The following is a 16,904-nucleotide window of genomic DNA, read 5'->3' as shown; positions in this document are numbered from 1 at the left end:
GACACCCCAGGGAAGAGAAACAGTTCAAACATTAGCTGTATTAGAGGTCACATTATTATAGGGTTTCTGTCCAACATTTCTAGAAAAAGAGATTGATTAAGCTGGCTGCATTAAATCAGGTTCCCTAGAAAGAAGGCTGAGATGGGGATTTTTTTTTTTTTTTTTTTTTTTTTTTTAAGGAAGAAGCTGTAAAGAAGCGAGGGAAGTAATTTAGGGCAGGGCAAGAGGCCTCTTAGCCTTAACCTGATCCCACAGGGGATTCTGGAATGTGCATGGTATCAAAGAGCTGTCCCGCCTTTTGGCCAGGCCAGACTGTATACTCCCTTGTCAGCCACAGGCAGCCCCCAACACTTGAGGGGGATGTAATTCTCACCTCTCGGGCATTTCTGAGTGAGGTGGACAGCCATTCTCCAAGAAGGGAGCCTGTGAGCCCTGAGCAGCCAGGACTCCCAGCAACTGGGGCCACTGAGGAGTGCACTGGTCTGGGGCCCAGGGCGGGACACCACCACCATCTTCCACATGAGTTGTCGCCATTTTGCAGATATCGATGAGTGTCAGAGAGATCCTCTCCTATGCCGGGGAGGCGTTTGCCTAAACACCGAGGGAAGTTACCGCTGCGAATGTCCTCCTGGTCATCAGCTGTCCCCTAACATCTCAGCATGTATAGGTAAGGAGGAAGACCTTCAGACCACTTATTGATGGTCAGTTGTTCAACCTACATCTCTGCCACCGTCAGAAGCTTCTGGCTGGATGTTTGCTATTTTTATTTTCTAAACAGACATCAACGAGTGTGAACTGAGTGCAAACCTCTGCCCCAATGGCCGTTGTGTGAACCTCATAGGGAAGTATCAGTGTGCCTGCAACCCCGGCTATCATTCAACCCCTGACAGGCTGTTTTGTGTGGGTAAGTGCTCTCTTCTCTTTTATATTTTCTTTTATTTAGTCTCTTTCTAAAAACACTCCAACAATGTTCTCTGAGTTCTGTTTTCATCACTAGTTACTTTTCCTTCATCTTCCTTGTTTTCCTGTAAGTAAAATTCTTTTCATAGTGGCTCATGATCTTTGGATCTCACCTCCCTTGTCTGTTTAAAGAACCATTTAAATGAAGGATCTGAAAAGTTTTAGCTCGAACAAGCCTGATTTGAGCCTGGCTGCTTGGAAGAAGGAACGGTAGCGCACGCTTTGTTTATGCACGTGCATAACCCAGGCAAATCAGCAAGTGAGTGCTAACCACCTGCAATTAACGAAGCGTGGGTTCGGTGAGAAAGACAAGAAAGAGAGGGTACGGCATCTGCCCTTAGGTGACTTAGATCAGCTTAGGAGATTTCAAAGAATAATTACTGGCAAGAAGACCATGTTCTGTTCATACCTTGCATTGAAATGGAGGCCAGGTCTGGCACTCCTTAAAGATGGGGTTTTGTGGGACAAGCATTTTGCTTTGTGGCTGGCCCTCTGTAGGTGTAGTTGTGCTGGGAAGAGTGGCACAGAAAGCCCTCTGGGTTTATTGTGCCCAAAGTCAAAGTGAAACTTTGTAAAAACTGCCAGTTTTTGCCTGGTTTGGGGTGTACATCATGTGGAACTGCCAAGTCTTACATGGTTTCCACCCAAAGCCATAAATCAGCCCAAATTTTTCTGAAACATGGCCCAGGACAACTCAGAATTCCAACTCAGGTTCTTGAAAAGGATTGGAACCTCAGCCAATCAAATTGAATGTCAAGTTTATAACTGAATATGTGACCCAGAGAATTTCATCCATGTGCCCATTATCATAACTGGGATTATTCCTTTAGCCCTAGCATTTATCCTACCTGGCATGTGGCACCCCATGTATTGTGTAACTGACTGTTCGTCTAACTCCCAGGCTGCAACATAAGCATTATGAAGGTAGGGATAGGGTCTATCTCATTCATGATTAGATTCTTATCTCTAGCACACAGTAGGTTTGTACTTTATATTTGTTGAAGAAATGGAACGATGCAATGACTTCCATTTGCCCTAGGATGTTTTTGTTTTGTTTTGTTTTACATTGGAAACTTTAAACCCGTGCCATGATCATAGACACAAAGAAAGGTGATTTTCTTTTTCTTTTTCTTAGACATCGACGAATGCAGCATAATGAACGGTGGTTGTGAGACCTTCTGTACAAACTCTGAAGGCAGCTATGAATGTAGCTGTCAGCCAGGATTTGCACTGATGCCCGACCAGAGGTCATGCACTGGTGAGTAGGTTTTAGCCTCCTGTGAAATTCTCAATAACAGGTCCACACTTAGAGTGGTTCAGGGCCCAGACTTTGTAATCAGACAGTCCTGAGTTCAAAATTTTGTTTTGTCACACATTTTAGCTGTGCATCCTTGATAAAGATCCTGAGCATCAGATTCCTCATCTGTAAGATGGGGTTCAGATTGCCTGTGTGGGAGAATGCATACAGCACTTTGCACAGTTCCTGGCACATGGAGTATAAGATATAGTTTTGAAGAATCTGACCTTTTGGCTCACTTCAGGGCTACTTGGGGTGTTCCCCCAACCAGAAGCATCAGCATCACCCAAGAATGTGTTAGAAATGCAAAATCTTGGGCCTCACCCAGACCTACTGAATCAGAAACTTCTGGAGGTAGATCCCAATAATCTATTTTCACAAGTGTCCAAGTGATTCAGATACGTGCTAAAACTTGAGAACCACTGCTCTAATTCACACTTCCTCTTGTAATCATCCTGGGCTGGAAGAGACATGTCTCCAGCTAGAGCTGAGAAAGGAGGTTGATGAGACTGGTTTTCATTTTGGTTTCGGTTAAGAAGAGAACTTGGGTTTAGGGATCAAAATTACTTTATCATATCTAGAAAAATCTCCCCAAAAAACCTTAGAAATTTGACTATAAAAATTAAATGTTGAAAATGATATAAATATATTTTTACTGAAAGTGCATCTAAGTAGATATGTTTATTTTAAGCAAGTTTCCCCTTTACAGTATCAGTAAACCAGAAGATGATCGACCTTAGGCATTTAAATTTGACAATGAGGAAAATAAAATAAAATTCACAATCACTGTTAAATGATCAAATGATGTCAGGGATAAAATTGCTAATTAAATAATGGATTTCTGATAAGGTGCGGAGCTTGACACTGAACACCATGTTGTAAATCTTGAAAATCGTTCTCTGCTTTTTCACCCAGGATAAATTGATGGGATAATTTAAAGCTTCATTTGGATTCGAGAGCTAATTCTCCTACGCAAATAGACTGAGTTTATTGGACTTGATTCAGTTAACTTTTTCACCACTTAATAATTGAACTAGTATTAACAACATGCTATTGCTGGTTTTCTTCTCTACAGACATTGATGAGTGTGAAGATAACCCCAATATCTGTGATGGCGGTCAGTGTACAAACATACCCGGGGAGTACAGGTGCTTGTGTTATGATGGATTCATGGCATCTGAAGACATGAAGACTTGTGTAGGTGAGCAAAGAACACAGAATTTCCCATTTTGTGTGGTTATTCACAAGCACTGTTAAATTACATAAAGATTAGTTTGGGAAGTTGATAAATGGATCTTGTGGGAAAAGTAAGGATATTTAGGGCCATATTATTAATATTTCAAAGCCAGCATTCCAAAGAGCAACTTTCTTGTGACTGTGACATGATGTTCTTGTCAGATATGATATTTGGACTGAGCTGACCATTGGTCAACACCACACGGACATTTGTTTTATGTCTGTGCATTATTTCAGTCCACTTACCCCTTCTTATGCTGTGACTAGAATTTAGGCCTTTTAAATATTTTACTAAAGGCAAGCAAAATTTATTTCTGACAAGAATACAGTAGACTCTAGAACTGATTGTATTCTATTGCTGTGTCTTCAAATTTGTTGTACTTTTCTTCCACAATATCTAATCCCATTCAGTATCTTTGTAATCTTAGACATTGTAGTTTCATCTCTACAAATTTGATTTGGGTCATTTTTCACATCTTCCCTTCTCTACTTGATAGGTCCAATCATTCCTCTAGCTTTTTTGAGCCTATTAAATAGAGTTATAATAACTGCTTTAATGTCCTTGTCTACTAATTCCATCATCTGTGTCAGTTCTGGGTCATTTGAGTAAATTGACTTTCTTCCTCATTATGGGTCATATTTTCTTGCCTCATTGAATGCCTGGTAATTTTTGACTGGATGCCAGATGTGATAAATTTTGACTTACTAGTTGCTAGATATTTTTGTAGCCCTAGAAATATTCTTGGGCTTTATTCTGGAACCCAGATAAGTTATTTGGAAACAGATGGGTCCTTTCAAAGTCTTGCTTTTATGCTTTTAAGCAGCAGTTACTCTGAGGCTTATTTTGCCCCATGACTGAGGCAAGACCCTTCTGAATTATGAGATTTTCCAGTCTGACCAGTAGGAACAGGCACAATTCTGGGCCTTCTGTGAGCTCTGATGATTGTTCCCTCTAATTCTTTTGCATGATATTTCCCCTAGCTTTGAGTAGTTTCCTTACATGAATGCATTGATCACCACTCACCTGAATATGTGACAGGGACCCTCTGCAGGTCCCCAGAGCTCTCTCTCTCTGTGCAACTTTCTTCTGTCCTTTACTCTGCCCTGTAAACTCTGGCTACCTCGGCCTTCCAGGACTTCCAGCATTATCCCCTCAACTGTGGGACACTACCCAGCTCCATCTGTCATCCCCTTCCCTATGTCATGGCCTTAAAACTGTCCCTACACCATAATCTGGGACATTCATAGAACTCACCTAGCTTGTTTTCTTTCTGTCAGGCAACACCATCTTCTGTTGCCTCTGAGGTCCTTTTGCTGGTGTTTCACATGGGAAAATACATTCCGTCTCTATTACTCCATGTTGGCCAGAAATAAGAGTCTAGAATTGAAAATATTTAAATTCTGTCACATTTATATCTTCAGAAAACCTTTACTGAATATTTATGAAGTGAATGTCATAAAAAGTAGATAATTTTAAATTTGGGAAAGAAGTGAAGTTTGTAACTATCTGCACTAAGACTATTAGTTTATCTATCCTTTCTTTTAAATATTGGAAACTAAAATGTTGGCAGTTGCAGACTGAATTAAAATTTTTATCTTGCAACAGAATATGCTGCTTTAAAAAGTTTTCTAGACTGTCACATCAATAAGCTCTAAGTGCAGCCTAGAGTCAGTCAGTTTATTTGCTTACTTGACCTCCTGCTCATGGCCCAGATAAAGATCCAGTCGACCTGGTTAGCCTGCAGGATAGAAGGCAAGTATGAATTGAGCTCTGTAAATATACTTTTTTTTTTGAGTAAAAAATTTTCTAATTTATTTTCTAATTTCTAATTTATTTGTCATAGTTGTTTTATCTCAGGAAAAAAGTTTTCAGTGGTATCAAACAAATAGTTGTATGTATTAATAATATTTATGTTTTGCAGATGTCAATGAATGTGACCTGAATCCAAATATCTGCCTAAGTGGAACCTGTGAAAACACTAAAGGCTCATTTATCTGCCACTGTGATATGGGATATTCAGGCAAAAAAGGAAAAACTGGCTGTACAGGTATGTTTTTTCAATTTGAACAAAAAAACGCTTGATGGTTAAGAGACTGCTACTAGAGTAATACAAGTTTTAAAACTACTAACATTTTAATTGCTTTATAAAGCATTTTGTATAACATTTTTCATTAACTTAGCCTTAGTAGATCATGCTTTAGATCTACACTGAAGCTTTTCTCTTTACCTGTGAAAAAAGGCATGTTGGATGAATTACCACTGTAACTAACACCATAAATATCACATTTTTATGAGGTTAAAAATCACATTTTTATAACAAAGTAGTTAACATGCTAATTACCAAACATTCCTATCCCTTTATGAAAGCAAGCCTCTCTTGTCAACATTTCATTTAAGGTTTTATAACTAAGGTTTTAAAGAAACATCCTCTAATTCATATTTTTCATCAATTCCCATCAGTCTTCCAGTTCCTTAAATTAGTGTGCTCTTGATGTATTAAATTGCTTTAGCCCAAATAATTCCTGGGGATTAGCAAATCTTATGAGGTGATAAATTAAACCATTTGTAATTTTGTTTGCTTAATACCAATAGTCCATAAGAAAATCTTTTCACAATATTTTAGAAGTTTATTTTATTAAACATCAAATAAAAGAAGTCACTCTGTGTGGATGATAGTGTTATTAAGCGTTTAGTTGGTGTTTTCAAATTTGAGGCCATGACGGTAAGTATGTGGAATAATATAATAAAGTTTTACTATAGTTACTTATAATAATATAACAGATTATGGGATATAACATAATTTAAAACACAGTGGAGATCATGGTGAGCTTGAATTAGGTAATGGCATAATTTCTTTACAAATAACAGACTTTAATTCCAAAAGCCAGTTTGGCAAGCCCTTGTGACTTGAAATGAACATTAAAATATTTGCAGATTGGCAATGTGGTAAATGTCCTTTTCTTAATTATATCAACATTTTTTCAGTAAAGTTTGCAAGGATATTTATTATCATTCCAAACTGTCCAATAATGCTAAGTTTCAAATTTATAGATATACAAGATAATGCCAATAGTATTACTATTGGTTCAAAAATGACAAATTCTAGCCAAATTATAAAAAGAAGCATGAAGCTAGAATGCCCTCGTGCTCACTATATTACTCTTCCTATGAAGTATGGCTAGGGGTCCATCCTAATAAGTGGAACAGTGTTTAAAATCTCAACTACTGGTCTCTGGGGTACAAATGTTGCTTAGCTCAGTATGTCTATGGTTCATGCTTTATTGTAAGCTTTCCAGGTAAATATAGGACTTGAGGTAAGGGGTGGTGGTCTGGCACTAATGTAGGGAAAGGTAAGATCCATATTGCATTTTACCTAACAGAGGCTAATACCATTGTTTGGTTCAGTTGAACTCACTGAAATTCAGCCGAGAGAACCAAGAGGCTTACAGAGGGAGAAGTTAATCTAATGGGACAGTCTTCATTCCCTGTAAGAAAAGGATCTTTAGAATTTCATGCTCCAAATTCCAGCTAACAGAGGCATGTGCAGAGGCCGATTATTTTAGGCTTTTCACCATGAAGAGAGGTTACGTTTTCATACAATAGTAATATCATTTTAGGTAAATGAGATATAATATATATATAATGCCCTTGGCACAGTGCTTGGTATACAGTGGCTGGTCAATAAATAGTAGCTATTGTTGTCATTGTAAAATGAGACCTACAGACACAGTGTCTAGAAGCCATTTTGATTAAAGTTCAGCAAAATTCTATACTACTAGTTACTGATACATGCTTGAAACCGGTTTAAACCGTTTTTGAAAAGCCTTGTTTTTTGTGCTTGCTTCGGCAGCATACATACTGAAAAGGCTTGTTTTTCATAATTGAGTTTGCACTGTGGTGATGAGAGCCATGTACTCCATATTAGATGAGATGACACCAAGTTTTACACTAAGAACAGCAGTCTTTTGGTAAATTGCATGAACAGAAACTTAGATTTGAGGTCCAAGAAATACTCTATTCTTTACTATGGGCCAATATCCCCCTACTTTTAAATTGTAGCCTAAAATGACTTTTCAGTTTCATAGAACCCAGCAAGCACTGTCGGGAGAAGAGTTTCATAGTCCTTTTGATATCATAGCAGCGGGGCATGCGATATTCTCATGTGAAGTCATGGAGCTCTGGATTTTATTGCTAGTTCTTCCACTGGTTCATGAGCTTGAACATCTCACCAGGGTGCCTTGTAGTTATGCAAGTGTTCCTCTTGGGTAAGCACCCCTGCAGTGAGGTATGGAAAGGGGGTGCATCAGGGAGGGAAGAAAAAGAGGTCCTCTGTAAATACTGTTACTCAACCAAAGGTATCACGTTTGATTGGAAATGACTTACACAAACAGAAATTGGCAGCGAGTTGGGTATACTTAAAAACAAGTTTTAAAAAATCTGAGCCAAAATGTATTTTTAATCCCATGTAACGAGGGCTCTTTTAGCCTGCTTTTAGTTTAAAATTAGTGTCTCTCCCAACTTAGAATACCATCAGGTTACCCTGGTGATAGTCATGTTAAAGACAAGTGTTTATAATGTCCCAGGCAACTAAGGTAAATAGAGATATGTATCTTGCCTAATGGGATAAGCAAGCCACACCACAAATAACAGTGAAGAACAAACCTGGAACAATGTTTTTGATGATATATGCAAATATATTTTTGTACATATAGGTATACATACATACAATGTGTTTACTTATATATAATATGTGTGCGTACATATATATGTATATATATTTGAGTATCCTGTAAAGGAATTATAAAAATATGTATGCTATTTCATAGGGAAGAACTTTGTTTCATGAGAACTCAAAAAATGTCCTCTGGGTTCCATTACAGCTTTGTCTAAATATTTCAGCTCCCTTGTCATTACTGATTGTTTCCATTTTAACAAATAAACATGTTTTTTTCTCTCAATCACTTTAGCAGTGCTCAGAATCCACCCACTGACTTACATTCCCAGCCCACGCAGATGTTAAGGTTTTCTTTTTTCTCCTTAAGCTTTGTTCAAATCATTGGTATTGCTGAGGAGAATGTTCGATTTAATGGAGGGAGAATGTACATTTGCTTAAAATCTAGAACACAGCTCTTCTGTCCTTAGTGTAAGGGGGCTGGATCACAGGTTTCTGCTGCTCATTCTACATCTTTGTAATTAGACAACAAATTGGAAGAAGGAGAAGCAGGTTGCTGCTAGGTGCCATCCTTGGTGGGTCCTGGCTTTCACAAACTAATTTGTAAGGACCTGTCTGCCATCACACGCTCACTCAGTCATTTAGTGAGCAAGCATACCATTAAAATCAGAATTGTTTTCAGTTAAAATAGCAGCATATCTGGGTAATTCCATTTCTCAAACTCTCTGCTGCCTTTCACACGAGAAATGTTACTCATAGGTCTTAGTCCATGACAGAGACTCATATACTTCAAAACCATCAGGACTCAGGGAGAATTTGTGCCCATTTCCTTCCAGCTTCTTATCACTGCTAATTGTCCTCTACTGGCTGTCAGCCTGTGAAAACTCCGTGGGTGTTCAGTTAAATCGTCTTGGCTCGAATTTGGATCCAAATTGAGAAACCCAAGCCTTCATGTTTGGCCTCTCCGTTTACTGTAATGTCCTTTTCCCCAAGGCCCAATCAAGGAGATCTGACAGTGTACCAGCCCTGCTGCGACCGATGCCCGGATGGCAGGAGGGCAGGTGTGTGGGGGTGATACGGCCTCCCTGCCGAGGCCGGCACAGCTCAGAGCACAAGCCCTTACTCGAGTGTCAGGGGACACACCCAGAACCTGCGAGTGGGGTCTGCTCAGACCACACCCTTGCCTGTCAAGACAGCCATGCAAGGAGGACCTTTGGGTCTTTGTGAGGGAACTTTGGTGGGGTCAAGGAGGTTACAGTGTCAGCCCTAAATTTGAATTTCCTTGCTTTTCTTGGCGTGGGCTTATTCTTAATCTTCAAAAAGGAATTTTCTGTCTGGAGCAAACTTGTGGGGGAAAGAGAACATTTGTACAGAAAGAGATGTTCCTGGCAAGCATGTGCTACATTGCCTTCACACTATTAAGGAGTAGATGTTTGAATACAGAGTTTTGTTTGCTTGTTTGCCTTATGGCTCAGTTTCCCCTTCTGTTTGCTTTTATAATGAATTGCAGCCTTGGGCCCAAATCTGCCATGGAAATAATTAATAAATAATAGTTGGCAATAGTATGCATGCACATATACACACATGCAAAAAGCTCTTCCTCAAAGATGCTTTTACACCTTATGACCAACTCTTTCTAATTCACTTGTTACACACCGAGGGCAAGGCATTGAGATAATGTCTTAAACAAATATTCATAAAGTGGATATCGGTTCCTGAGTCTCATCTCCTAGTATCCTAAAGCCTATGATACATGGCTTCTTGCAGAGAGAATTTCTTCTCACCTTGAAAACATTGCAGTAAAACTACATGATTTTCTTGAGTTAGAAATTTATATTAGCATATCATTGATTTAAAAAGGGTGGGAGACTCCTTTTAAAAGAAATGGCTGCTTTCTTAATTGCAAGATTAAGTATGGAAGGTAAAAAACTCATATGAAAATCAGGGTACCTTTGGTCCTTAGAAAATTGGAAAGAAAAAGATTACAGAATTACTAGATTGACAGGCTATGATCATCTCTGAAAATTGTACTTAGTAGAAAAGATTAGTGAAAATTTCTGTAAGTCTGTTAATGCTCACAAAGATTTTGAAAACTCCAGAAAGTAGGACTTAGAATAAAGTCCTTATGTGACTGAACAAATCAGCACGATTAGACTGCTGTGGCCCAAGGGAAAAAGTGCCAAGCAGTGGACCGGGAAAATGAGTTCTAACGGACTCAGAAATGAGTTCTGCCACTTATCGACCTTGGGGCCCTTGAAGATCCCCATATTCCTGGGGACCACAGTATCCTCCTCTGAGTAACTGAGAATTAGGAATGTCAAATTCTGAGTTTTTTCCACTTAGAAAATTCCTTGACTTTATAACATTAAGAAGCTGCAATACTTAGGCAACGGAAGCTCATCGTTTCTACCAAACTCAGAGATCAGGACAGATACAGGAGGGAAATGAGGACAAGACTGCAAAAGTGGTCCTTCACTCTGAGTGGAGTGATTACCTGAGGACGAAAGAAGTGTTGATGGTCCCACTTGGAAGCCCATGAGGTTAGGCTTACTTTCTTGAATTCCCGTGCATACTTACCACTATTATCCCTGGGCTGGCCTTCCTCCTCATTTCCTTGGAATGTGCCGTGCTCAATTATTCAGTTGGTTAAAGCTTCCAGTCACAAGTCGAAAGCTGCCTGGTATGTGCCTCCCTTGACCTGCTTTAATAACTCAATAGATTCATGTGGCTGCCAAGGCTACATTAAAATTCACCCATACAATACATTGTAATTGTAAGAACTTTCTTCCAGACCTGTTTTTATTCTAGGATTGTTAGTGTTGTTACGAAGTGTCTTTGTAGGAAAAATGTCATTATTTTATTTTGTGTTTGCTCTAGAAGTTATGAAGAAGCCAAAGATGGCAGGACCATTTCAGGGCTTCAGATGGAACATTTGGCGAACAGCGTGTTTCCAAACACTTTCAAATCATTTAATTGGGCTTCTTAAGTAAACAAAAGGGTAAACACAAGTTGCTTGCCCAGTTTCTTTTTCATGCCATTTTTCAAATGAACACTGAAAATTCTTGCAACATTTCACATGCCAAAACTATCCTTCTTGACCTAAGTTTTGTGTTAGACGTTGGTTTCCATATAGAGTCATAGTAGCCATACTTACGAGTTCTTTTTCTTAGTTAATGAAAAAGTTGTTATAAGGTGAAGTACCTGTCTTTCATTATGGATTCGTTTTGTGGAATAAAAATTCTGATATCAATTTCAATTCTGATCACCAACAGGGTGTCTTAAAATTAAACTCAATTCTGATGACAATATCTACCCGGAGGTAGTGAAAAATTCCACAGGTTAAGGGCTCAGTTACACAAGACTATCCTCATTTCAGATGCCAATCACAAGTCCAGGTTGTTACCTGTGCTTCTGAATGACTGGCTATTAGTCCTATAAATTAGAGGTTCCCACCACCCCTCTATCTCATCACAAAACCCAGGAAACCAGTTTCCTTGCTAGATTACCAGTTTATTATAAAAGGATATAACTCAGGGACAGCTGGAGAGAAAGGATGCACAGGGCAAGGCATGGGGCAGGGGTGTGGAGCTTCAAGGCCCTCTCTGAGCAAGCCATTCTCCCCGAATCTCCACATGTTCACCAATCCAGAAGCTCTCTGAACCCATCTTTTTGTGTTTTATGGAGGTTGCATTACATAGGCATGATTGATCAAATCACTGGTCATTGCTATTGATTCAGCCCCCAGCCTCTCTCCCATGGAGGTCAGGGAGGTGGAACTGAATCACGTGGTTGATTCTCCTGGCAACGAAGCCCATCCTTAGGTGAAGTCCAAAATTTACCTCATCAGTATTATAAAAAGACACCTTTGTGTTCTCATGACTCAGGTAATTTCAGGGGCTTTAGGGAGTTCTGTACCAGAATCAGGGACAAAGACTAAAAGTCTATTTCTTATTATAAGTCACAATATCACAGAAAACAAAACATTTCACTTTATATTTTATAGCACTTTTATATTATAGAATCTGTCTTGGCTAAATTTGGAAATGGGATTTTGGAGAATGGAGAACTTCCAAGAATTTGGAGTCTTTTAGTAATGTTATAAAATGAAATTCAGTGCTCCATGCAATACGTGCCCTCCTTAATACCCATTACCGGGCTAACCCATCCCCCCACTCCCTTCCCTTCTAAAACCCTCAGTTTGTTTCTTGGAGTCCATAGTCTCTCATGGTTCCTCTCCCCCTCCGATTCCCCCCCCCTTCCTTTTTCCCTTCCTTCTCCTAATGTCCTCCCTGCTGTTCCTTATGTTCCACAAATAAGTGAAACCATATGATAACTGACTTTCTGTGCTTGACTTATTTCACTTAGTGTAATCTCCCCCAGTCCCATCCATGTTGACGTAAAAGTTGGGTATTCATCCTTTCTGATCGCTGAGTAATATTCCATAATATATATGGACCACATCTTCTTTATCCATTCATCTGTTGAAGGGCATCTCGGCTCTTTCCACAGTTTGGCTATTGATGTACTGTATGGGTACTAACATAACATAATTAAATTAAATTTAAAAAAATGAAATTCAACTGAGTAAAATTTGAAGATCTTATTGGCTTTATTCCATGATTTATGCATCCAGTAGCATCCCATCTGGCAAATACAAAGGAGCTCCAAGGAGCTGTACAAAATGGAAGCCTTTTCCAGTAGAAAGGGGGAGAGAAACAAGGCAAGAGGAGGCTGTTTCAGGCAAGGTCATCTTCCTATGGGGACAGAAGAGGTCTATCAGGTAGATTACCTCTTAGTGCCAAGCAGGTACTTCCAGATTGACTGGTTAAAAGTCTCATTCCTGAAAGAGGCTGCAATTAAGTTAGGTATTAAGCCATGGTTTGCTGATATGGGGCTTAGCACAAGTGACTCCATTTTAGGCCTATTGTCTCTTTTTGACAGTTATGTGACCTTAATCTGGTACTCCTTTTACAGAAAAATCTCCATTGGATTGATTTGAGTTTTACATGAAATATACAAGAAGGCTTGGGTCTCCAACGTGCTAGAACTCTTAAGAAGCTAGAGGAAAGATGATTCACTCACTGCCTTAAGGAAAATTCCCTATAAATGTTTGAATTAGCAATGCCTAAAATAAACTTTTATAAAAAATAAAGCATAATTAAATAATATAGTATTTCCATTTAAGAATAAAATATATACATGTGTTGTAACATATGAGTGAAAACGTTTTCTAGTATGCCAACAACATTGTATTCCTTTGTCTGTATGAGATATGCTAACAATGTGTACCATTACTCTATAGTTGAATTAATAAAAATATTGGGAATAGAAACATGTGACCATGCGTGTTAATGCCATAGAACGTTAGGCAAATTACTTTTTAAGGTCTTCAACTGGAAAGAGGTTCATTTTGTTTTGCCGTGACCAGACACTGACATTAAAATAATGAGAGATAATTAGAATTAATAATAGCAAGTAGCATCATCTTGTCCTTTCTTTATAAATTAAAATTTAAAGCTGTTCAATGTATGTAGAGTTATATATGTGGATGCTAAACCAATCTATATTCTACTATGGAAAGTGTGAAAGTGAGTCAACTTTCGAAGTTGCTAGTTGCTATTGCTAAGTTATTTAAAAGACCAAAAAGGCATCCATGCTAAACCTTTTTTAAACCACTGGTGATTTTTCCAGACATCAATGAATGTGAAATTGGAGCACACAACTGCGACAGACATGCCGTATGTACCAACACGGCAGGGAGCTTCAAGTGTAGCTGCAGCCCTGGATGGATTGGAGATGGCATTAAGTGCACCGGTGGGTTGAAAAATAATTGCTTCTCATGCGCTGCATAGATTGTAAATGTGAAAATATTAATTCTGTAAAGAAAAAGGTGTATACTACTGACTTTAAATGGGATGCTTTTTGTTCATAATGATGTGACTATTTTCCATAAGATCTGGATGAATGCTCCAATGGAACACACATGTGCAGCCAACATGCAGACTGCAAGAACACCATGGGCTCGTATCGCTGCCTCTGTAAAGAAGGGTACACGGGTGACGGCTTCACTTGTACAGGTAGGCTTGTGCTGGGAACCACTGCATAAATGGCCATCAGAGAAGCCAGGTGTTTCACCATCTTTCAGACTATCAGTTCTTCAGGTCCATTATAGTCAACCTTTAACAGAGAAGATTAGTTATTTGAAACTACATCCCCGTGGAATGGAAATTTGGAGTCACGTCAATTAGGGAGACCTCAGAAGCGAAATGTAGTTAAATAGTTGATCTGGGTATCACCATACCCAGGGATGTCATTGCTTTAAAAAAATCACACTTCCTTTTATAATCCTTAGCCTTTATATTTTCGTACCTATTTCTCACCGTTGACTTGTTTTCTACGCCAAGCCCAAGGGTGAGCTTGCTGTAGAAAGCTATGTAAGGAAAAGGGATTCAGACGTTCTAGATCATGATAAGATATTGAGATCCATTTCATATGACTTGAAAGCATTAGTATATCCTGAGCACTTTGCTCAAGACGCCATTTAAACATAAAGGAGACTAAGGCCCAGTCAGTTGATTTACCTGGAACTTTTTCAACTCGCTGAAAATGTTTATCATATTTGAAGTTGTTTTTGTCCAACCCAGTGAAGTTTTGTCATCCTAAACCTCCCATTACTCCTTAGAAAATATTCAGAGTTTCATGTATTAGGTATATATGGTTCGTGTGTTTGATATTTAGTGCCTGTGGTTATTAGCAAAGCTCAGTAGAGATTGAGCAGACAGGAATGTTTGGCCTCCTCCATAGATGATGTTCTAGGTCCTTTGCTGCCCATCTGAGCCGAGTCTGAAACCTGAGAAATGGGCACAAATCACGGCACGTTATTTCCTGTCATGCATATGTCCTTCTATGCACGACCCTGCTCATGAAAGCCTTAATTTGAATGATTCATTTGACTTATTCTTCCTTTTACATCATTAGGGATAATTTAGCACTCAGGATTCTGCACCTGAACCCCATATTCATGGACTATTCAATACTAACATTTAAAGAAGAGGAAAGGATGGGTTTAGAGGTGTCAGATAGAAACTATGATGAGACCCCGCTACACTCAGGAAGTTGACAGTGATAAAAAAAATAATAAAAGATCTGAGGAACTGGAAAGCTCCTAACTGGGGAAGAGTAACTTGTGTGTCTTTCTGGCTGTAGATCTTGATGAGTGCTCGGAGAACCTGAATCTGTGTGGCAATGGCCAGTGCCTGAATGCCCCGGGAGGATACCGCTGTGAATGTGACATGGGCTTTGTGCCCAGTGCTGATGGGAAAGCCTGTGAAGGTAACTGACGGGGAAGCTGCTGGGGCCCTTGCAGGGCCGGACAAACTTAGGTTATTTAAACATTCCTGATTTTTTTTTTTTTTTAGCTGAGGTGTGTTTTGGCTTCACATCTGAGCTGGTCAGTTCAGTCTGTGGAGGTACTGGGTCTCCAGCTGGACCATTTCTCTTTGTGCAGAGAAAAATCTCAGCTATCTGGCCACAAGTTGCATATCCAACCTTGGCCAGATGGTCTGCACGAGTACACCCATTGGTCATTCCTATGACCAACTGAGAGAGAGGCTAACCAAGTGTGGTTAGTTCAGTGCAACCTGTTTATCCCCATCGCTAGGGGAAGGAGCTCAAAGTATGCATCCCCCGATCATGTCCCATGGAAGGATTCTCTTTAAATATGTTTTTAATCTCTGCTATGGTTTGGTTTCTAGAAATAAAAGCTTTAAAATAATAACAGAGCAGATAATCTTCTCCATATGTAGAATAATGTACTGGGCATGTCTCACATGGTCTCTAAATATCTAATATATGTGAACATGGAACAGTCTTTTGCAAATCCATTCAGTAGGGGGCCCCTAGGGATAATGTTATATGTCATGCTGTCTCTCAGCACAAGGCCCTGTCTTCCTGAGGTGTTGGTCAGACAAGAAGAATCCTGGGAGCCTGTTAGCTCAGGATGGCTCCCACTAGGAAACACAAGGTTCTTCTCTTTCCCCACACTTGTCAGATTTAAGTGCATTATCCCTCACAGAGAAGAATTAGTGTCTACAGTGAACTAAAAAGATTTCAGTAGAAATAAACAAATGATAACCATTGACCGTAGAAGTTTAAACAAGACCCTGATTAATGTCTTAACTAATAATTGTTCCTTGTTAATAGGACATTAACTCAAAATCAGTCTTTAGCTATGACATGTATACTAATTCTCTCATGGGGTTCTATGTAAATACTTTTCTTTGTTATGGAACCATTAGGTGTTCTTTATACAGTTTATATTAACTATGCAGAGTTTGATATAAAATTCCTCTGAGGCAAGAAACCAGATTATGCTCTGGACCCTGTGCCTAATGCCTTGTTTACTCTTGTTACTCTGAACATCCAACCAAAACAGGTACTGTGCCACCTCTGGGAACATAAATAGTCACAGTCAGAGTTTTGCTTTTCTTCATGCTATAAGGGAAGGTTGTGTTTGTTTGTTTGTTCTTAATATAAATCATTGCCGGCAGAGGGGTTATGGTTATTTAAAGCCAGTTTCAAGGCTGCAGTGTGTCTGCGTGTCAATTACCCAAGCAGGAGGTTAGCATGGGGGGGAGGGCGGGGCCTGAAAGAAGTGTCTCTGCCAACAGTAGCAAGCACCCAACGTAGCTCTAGGGATACAGAGGATGATAAAACAGATTATAAAAGTTACCACAAAG

At 39.3% G+C, this 16,904-nt stretch overlaps 1 protein-coding gene across 1 annotated transcript in view; it reads left to right on the top strand.

The window, feature by feature from the left end:
- The window catches only part of FBN1 (fibrillin 1), a 222,989-nt gene that overhangs the window by 149,383 nt on the left and 56,702 nt on the right, over positions 1 to 16,904 (top strand). The window contains exons 27-34 of the mRNA XM_088025122.1: positions 542 to 667; positions 779 to 904; positions 2,096 to 2,218; positions 3,333 to 3,458; positions 5,416 to 5,541; positions 13,858 to 13,980; positions 14,121 to 14,243; positions 15,373 to 15,498. Of these exons, the coding sequence (XP_087881248.1) occupies positions 542 to 667; positions 779 to 904; positions 2,096 to 2,218; positions 3,333 to 3,458; positions 5,416 to 5,541; positions 13,858 to 13,980; positions 14,121 to 14,243; positions 15,373 to 15,498 (999 nt within the window). The remainder of the gene's footprint in view (positions 1 to 541; positions 668 to 778; positions 905 to 2,095; positions 2,219 to 3,332; positions 3,459 to 5,415; positions 5,542 to 13,857; positions 13,981 to 14,120; positions 14,244 to 15,372; positions 15,499 to 16,904) is intronic.

This window comes from Eumetopias jubatus, unplaced genomic scaffold, assembly GCF_037043125.1.
Source record: "Eumetopias jubatus isolate StellerSeaLion01/CBP00866 unplaced genomic scaffold, mEumJub1_p1.0 scaffold_7, whole genome shotgun sequence".
Classification (NCBI taxonomy): Eukaryota; Metazoa; Chordata; class Mammalia; order Carnivora; family Otariidae; genus Eumetopias; species Eumetopias jubatus.
Note: the sequence above shows the minus strand (reverse complement) of the source record. Positions and strands in the feature narration are given on the sequence as shown.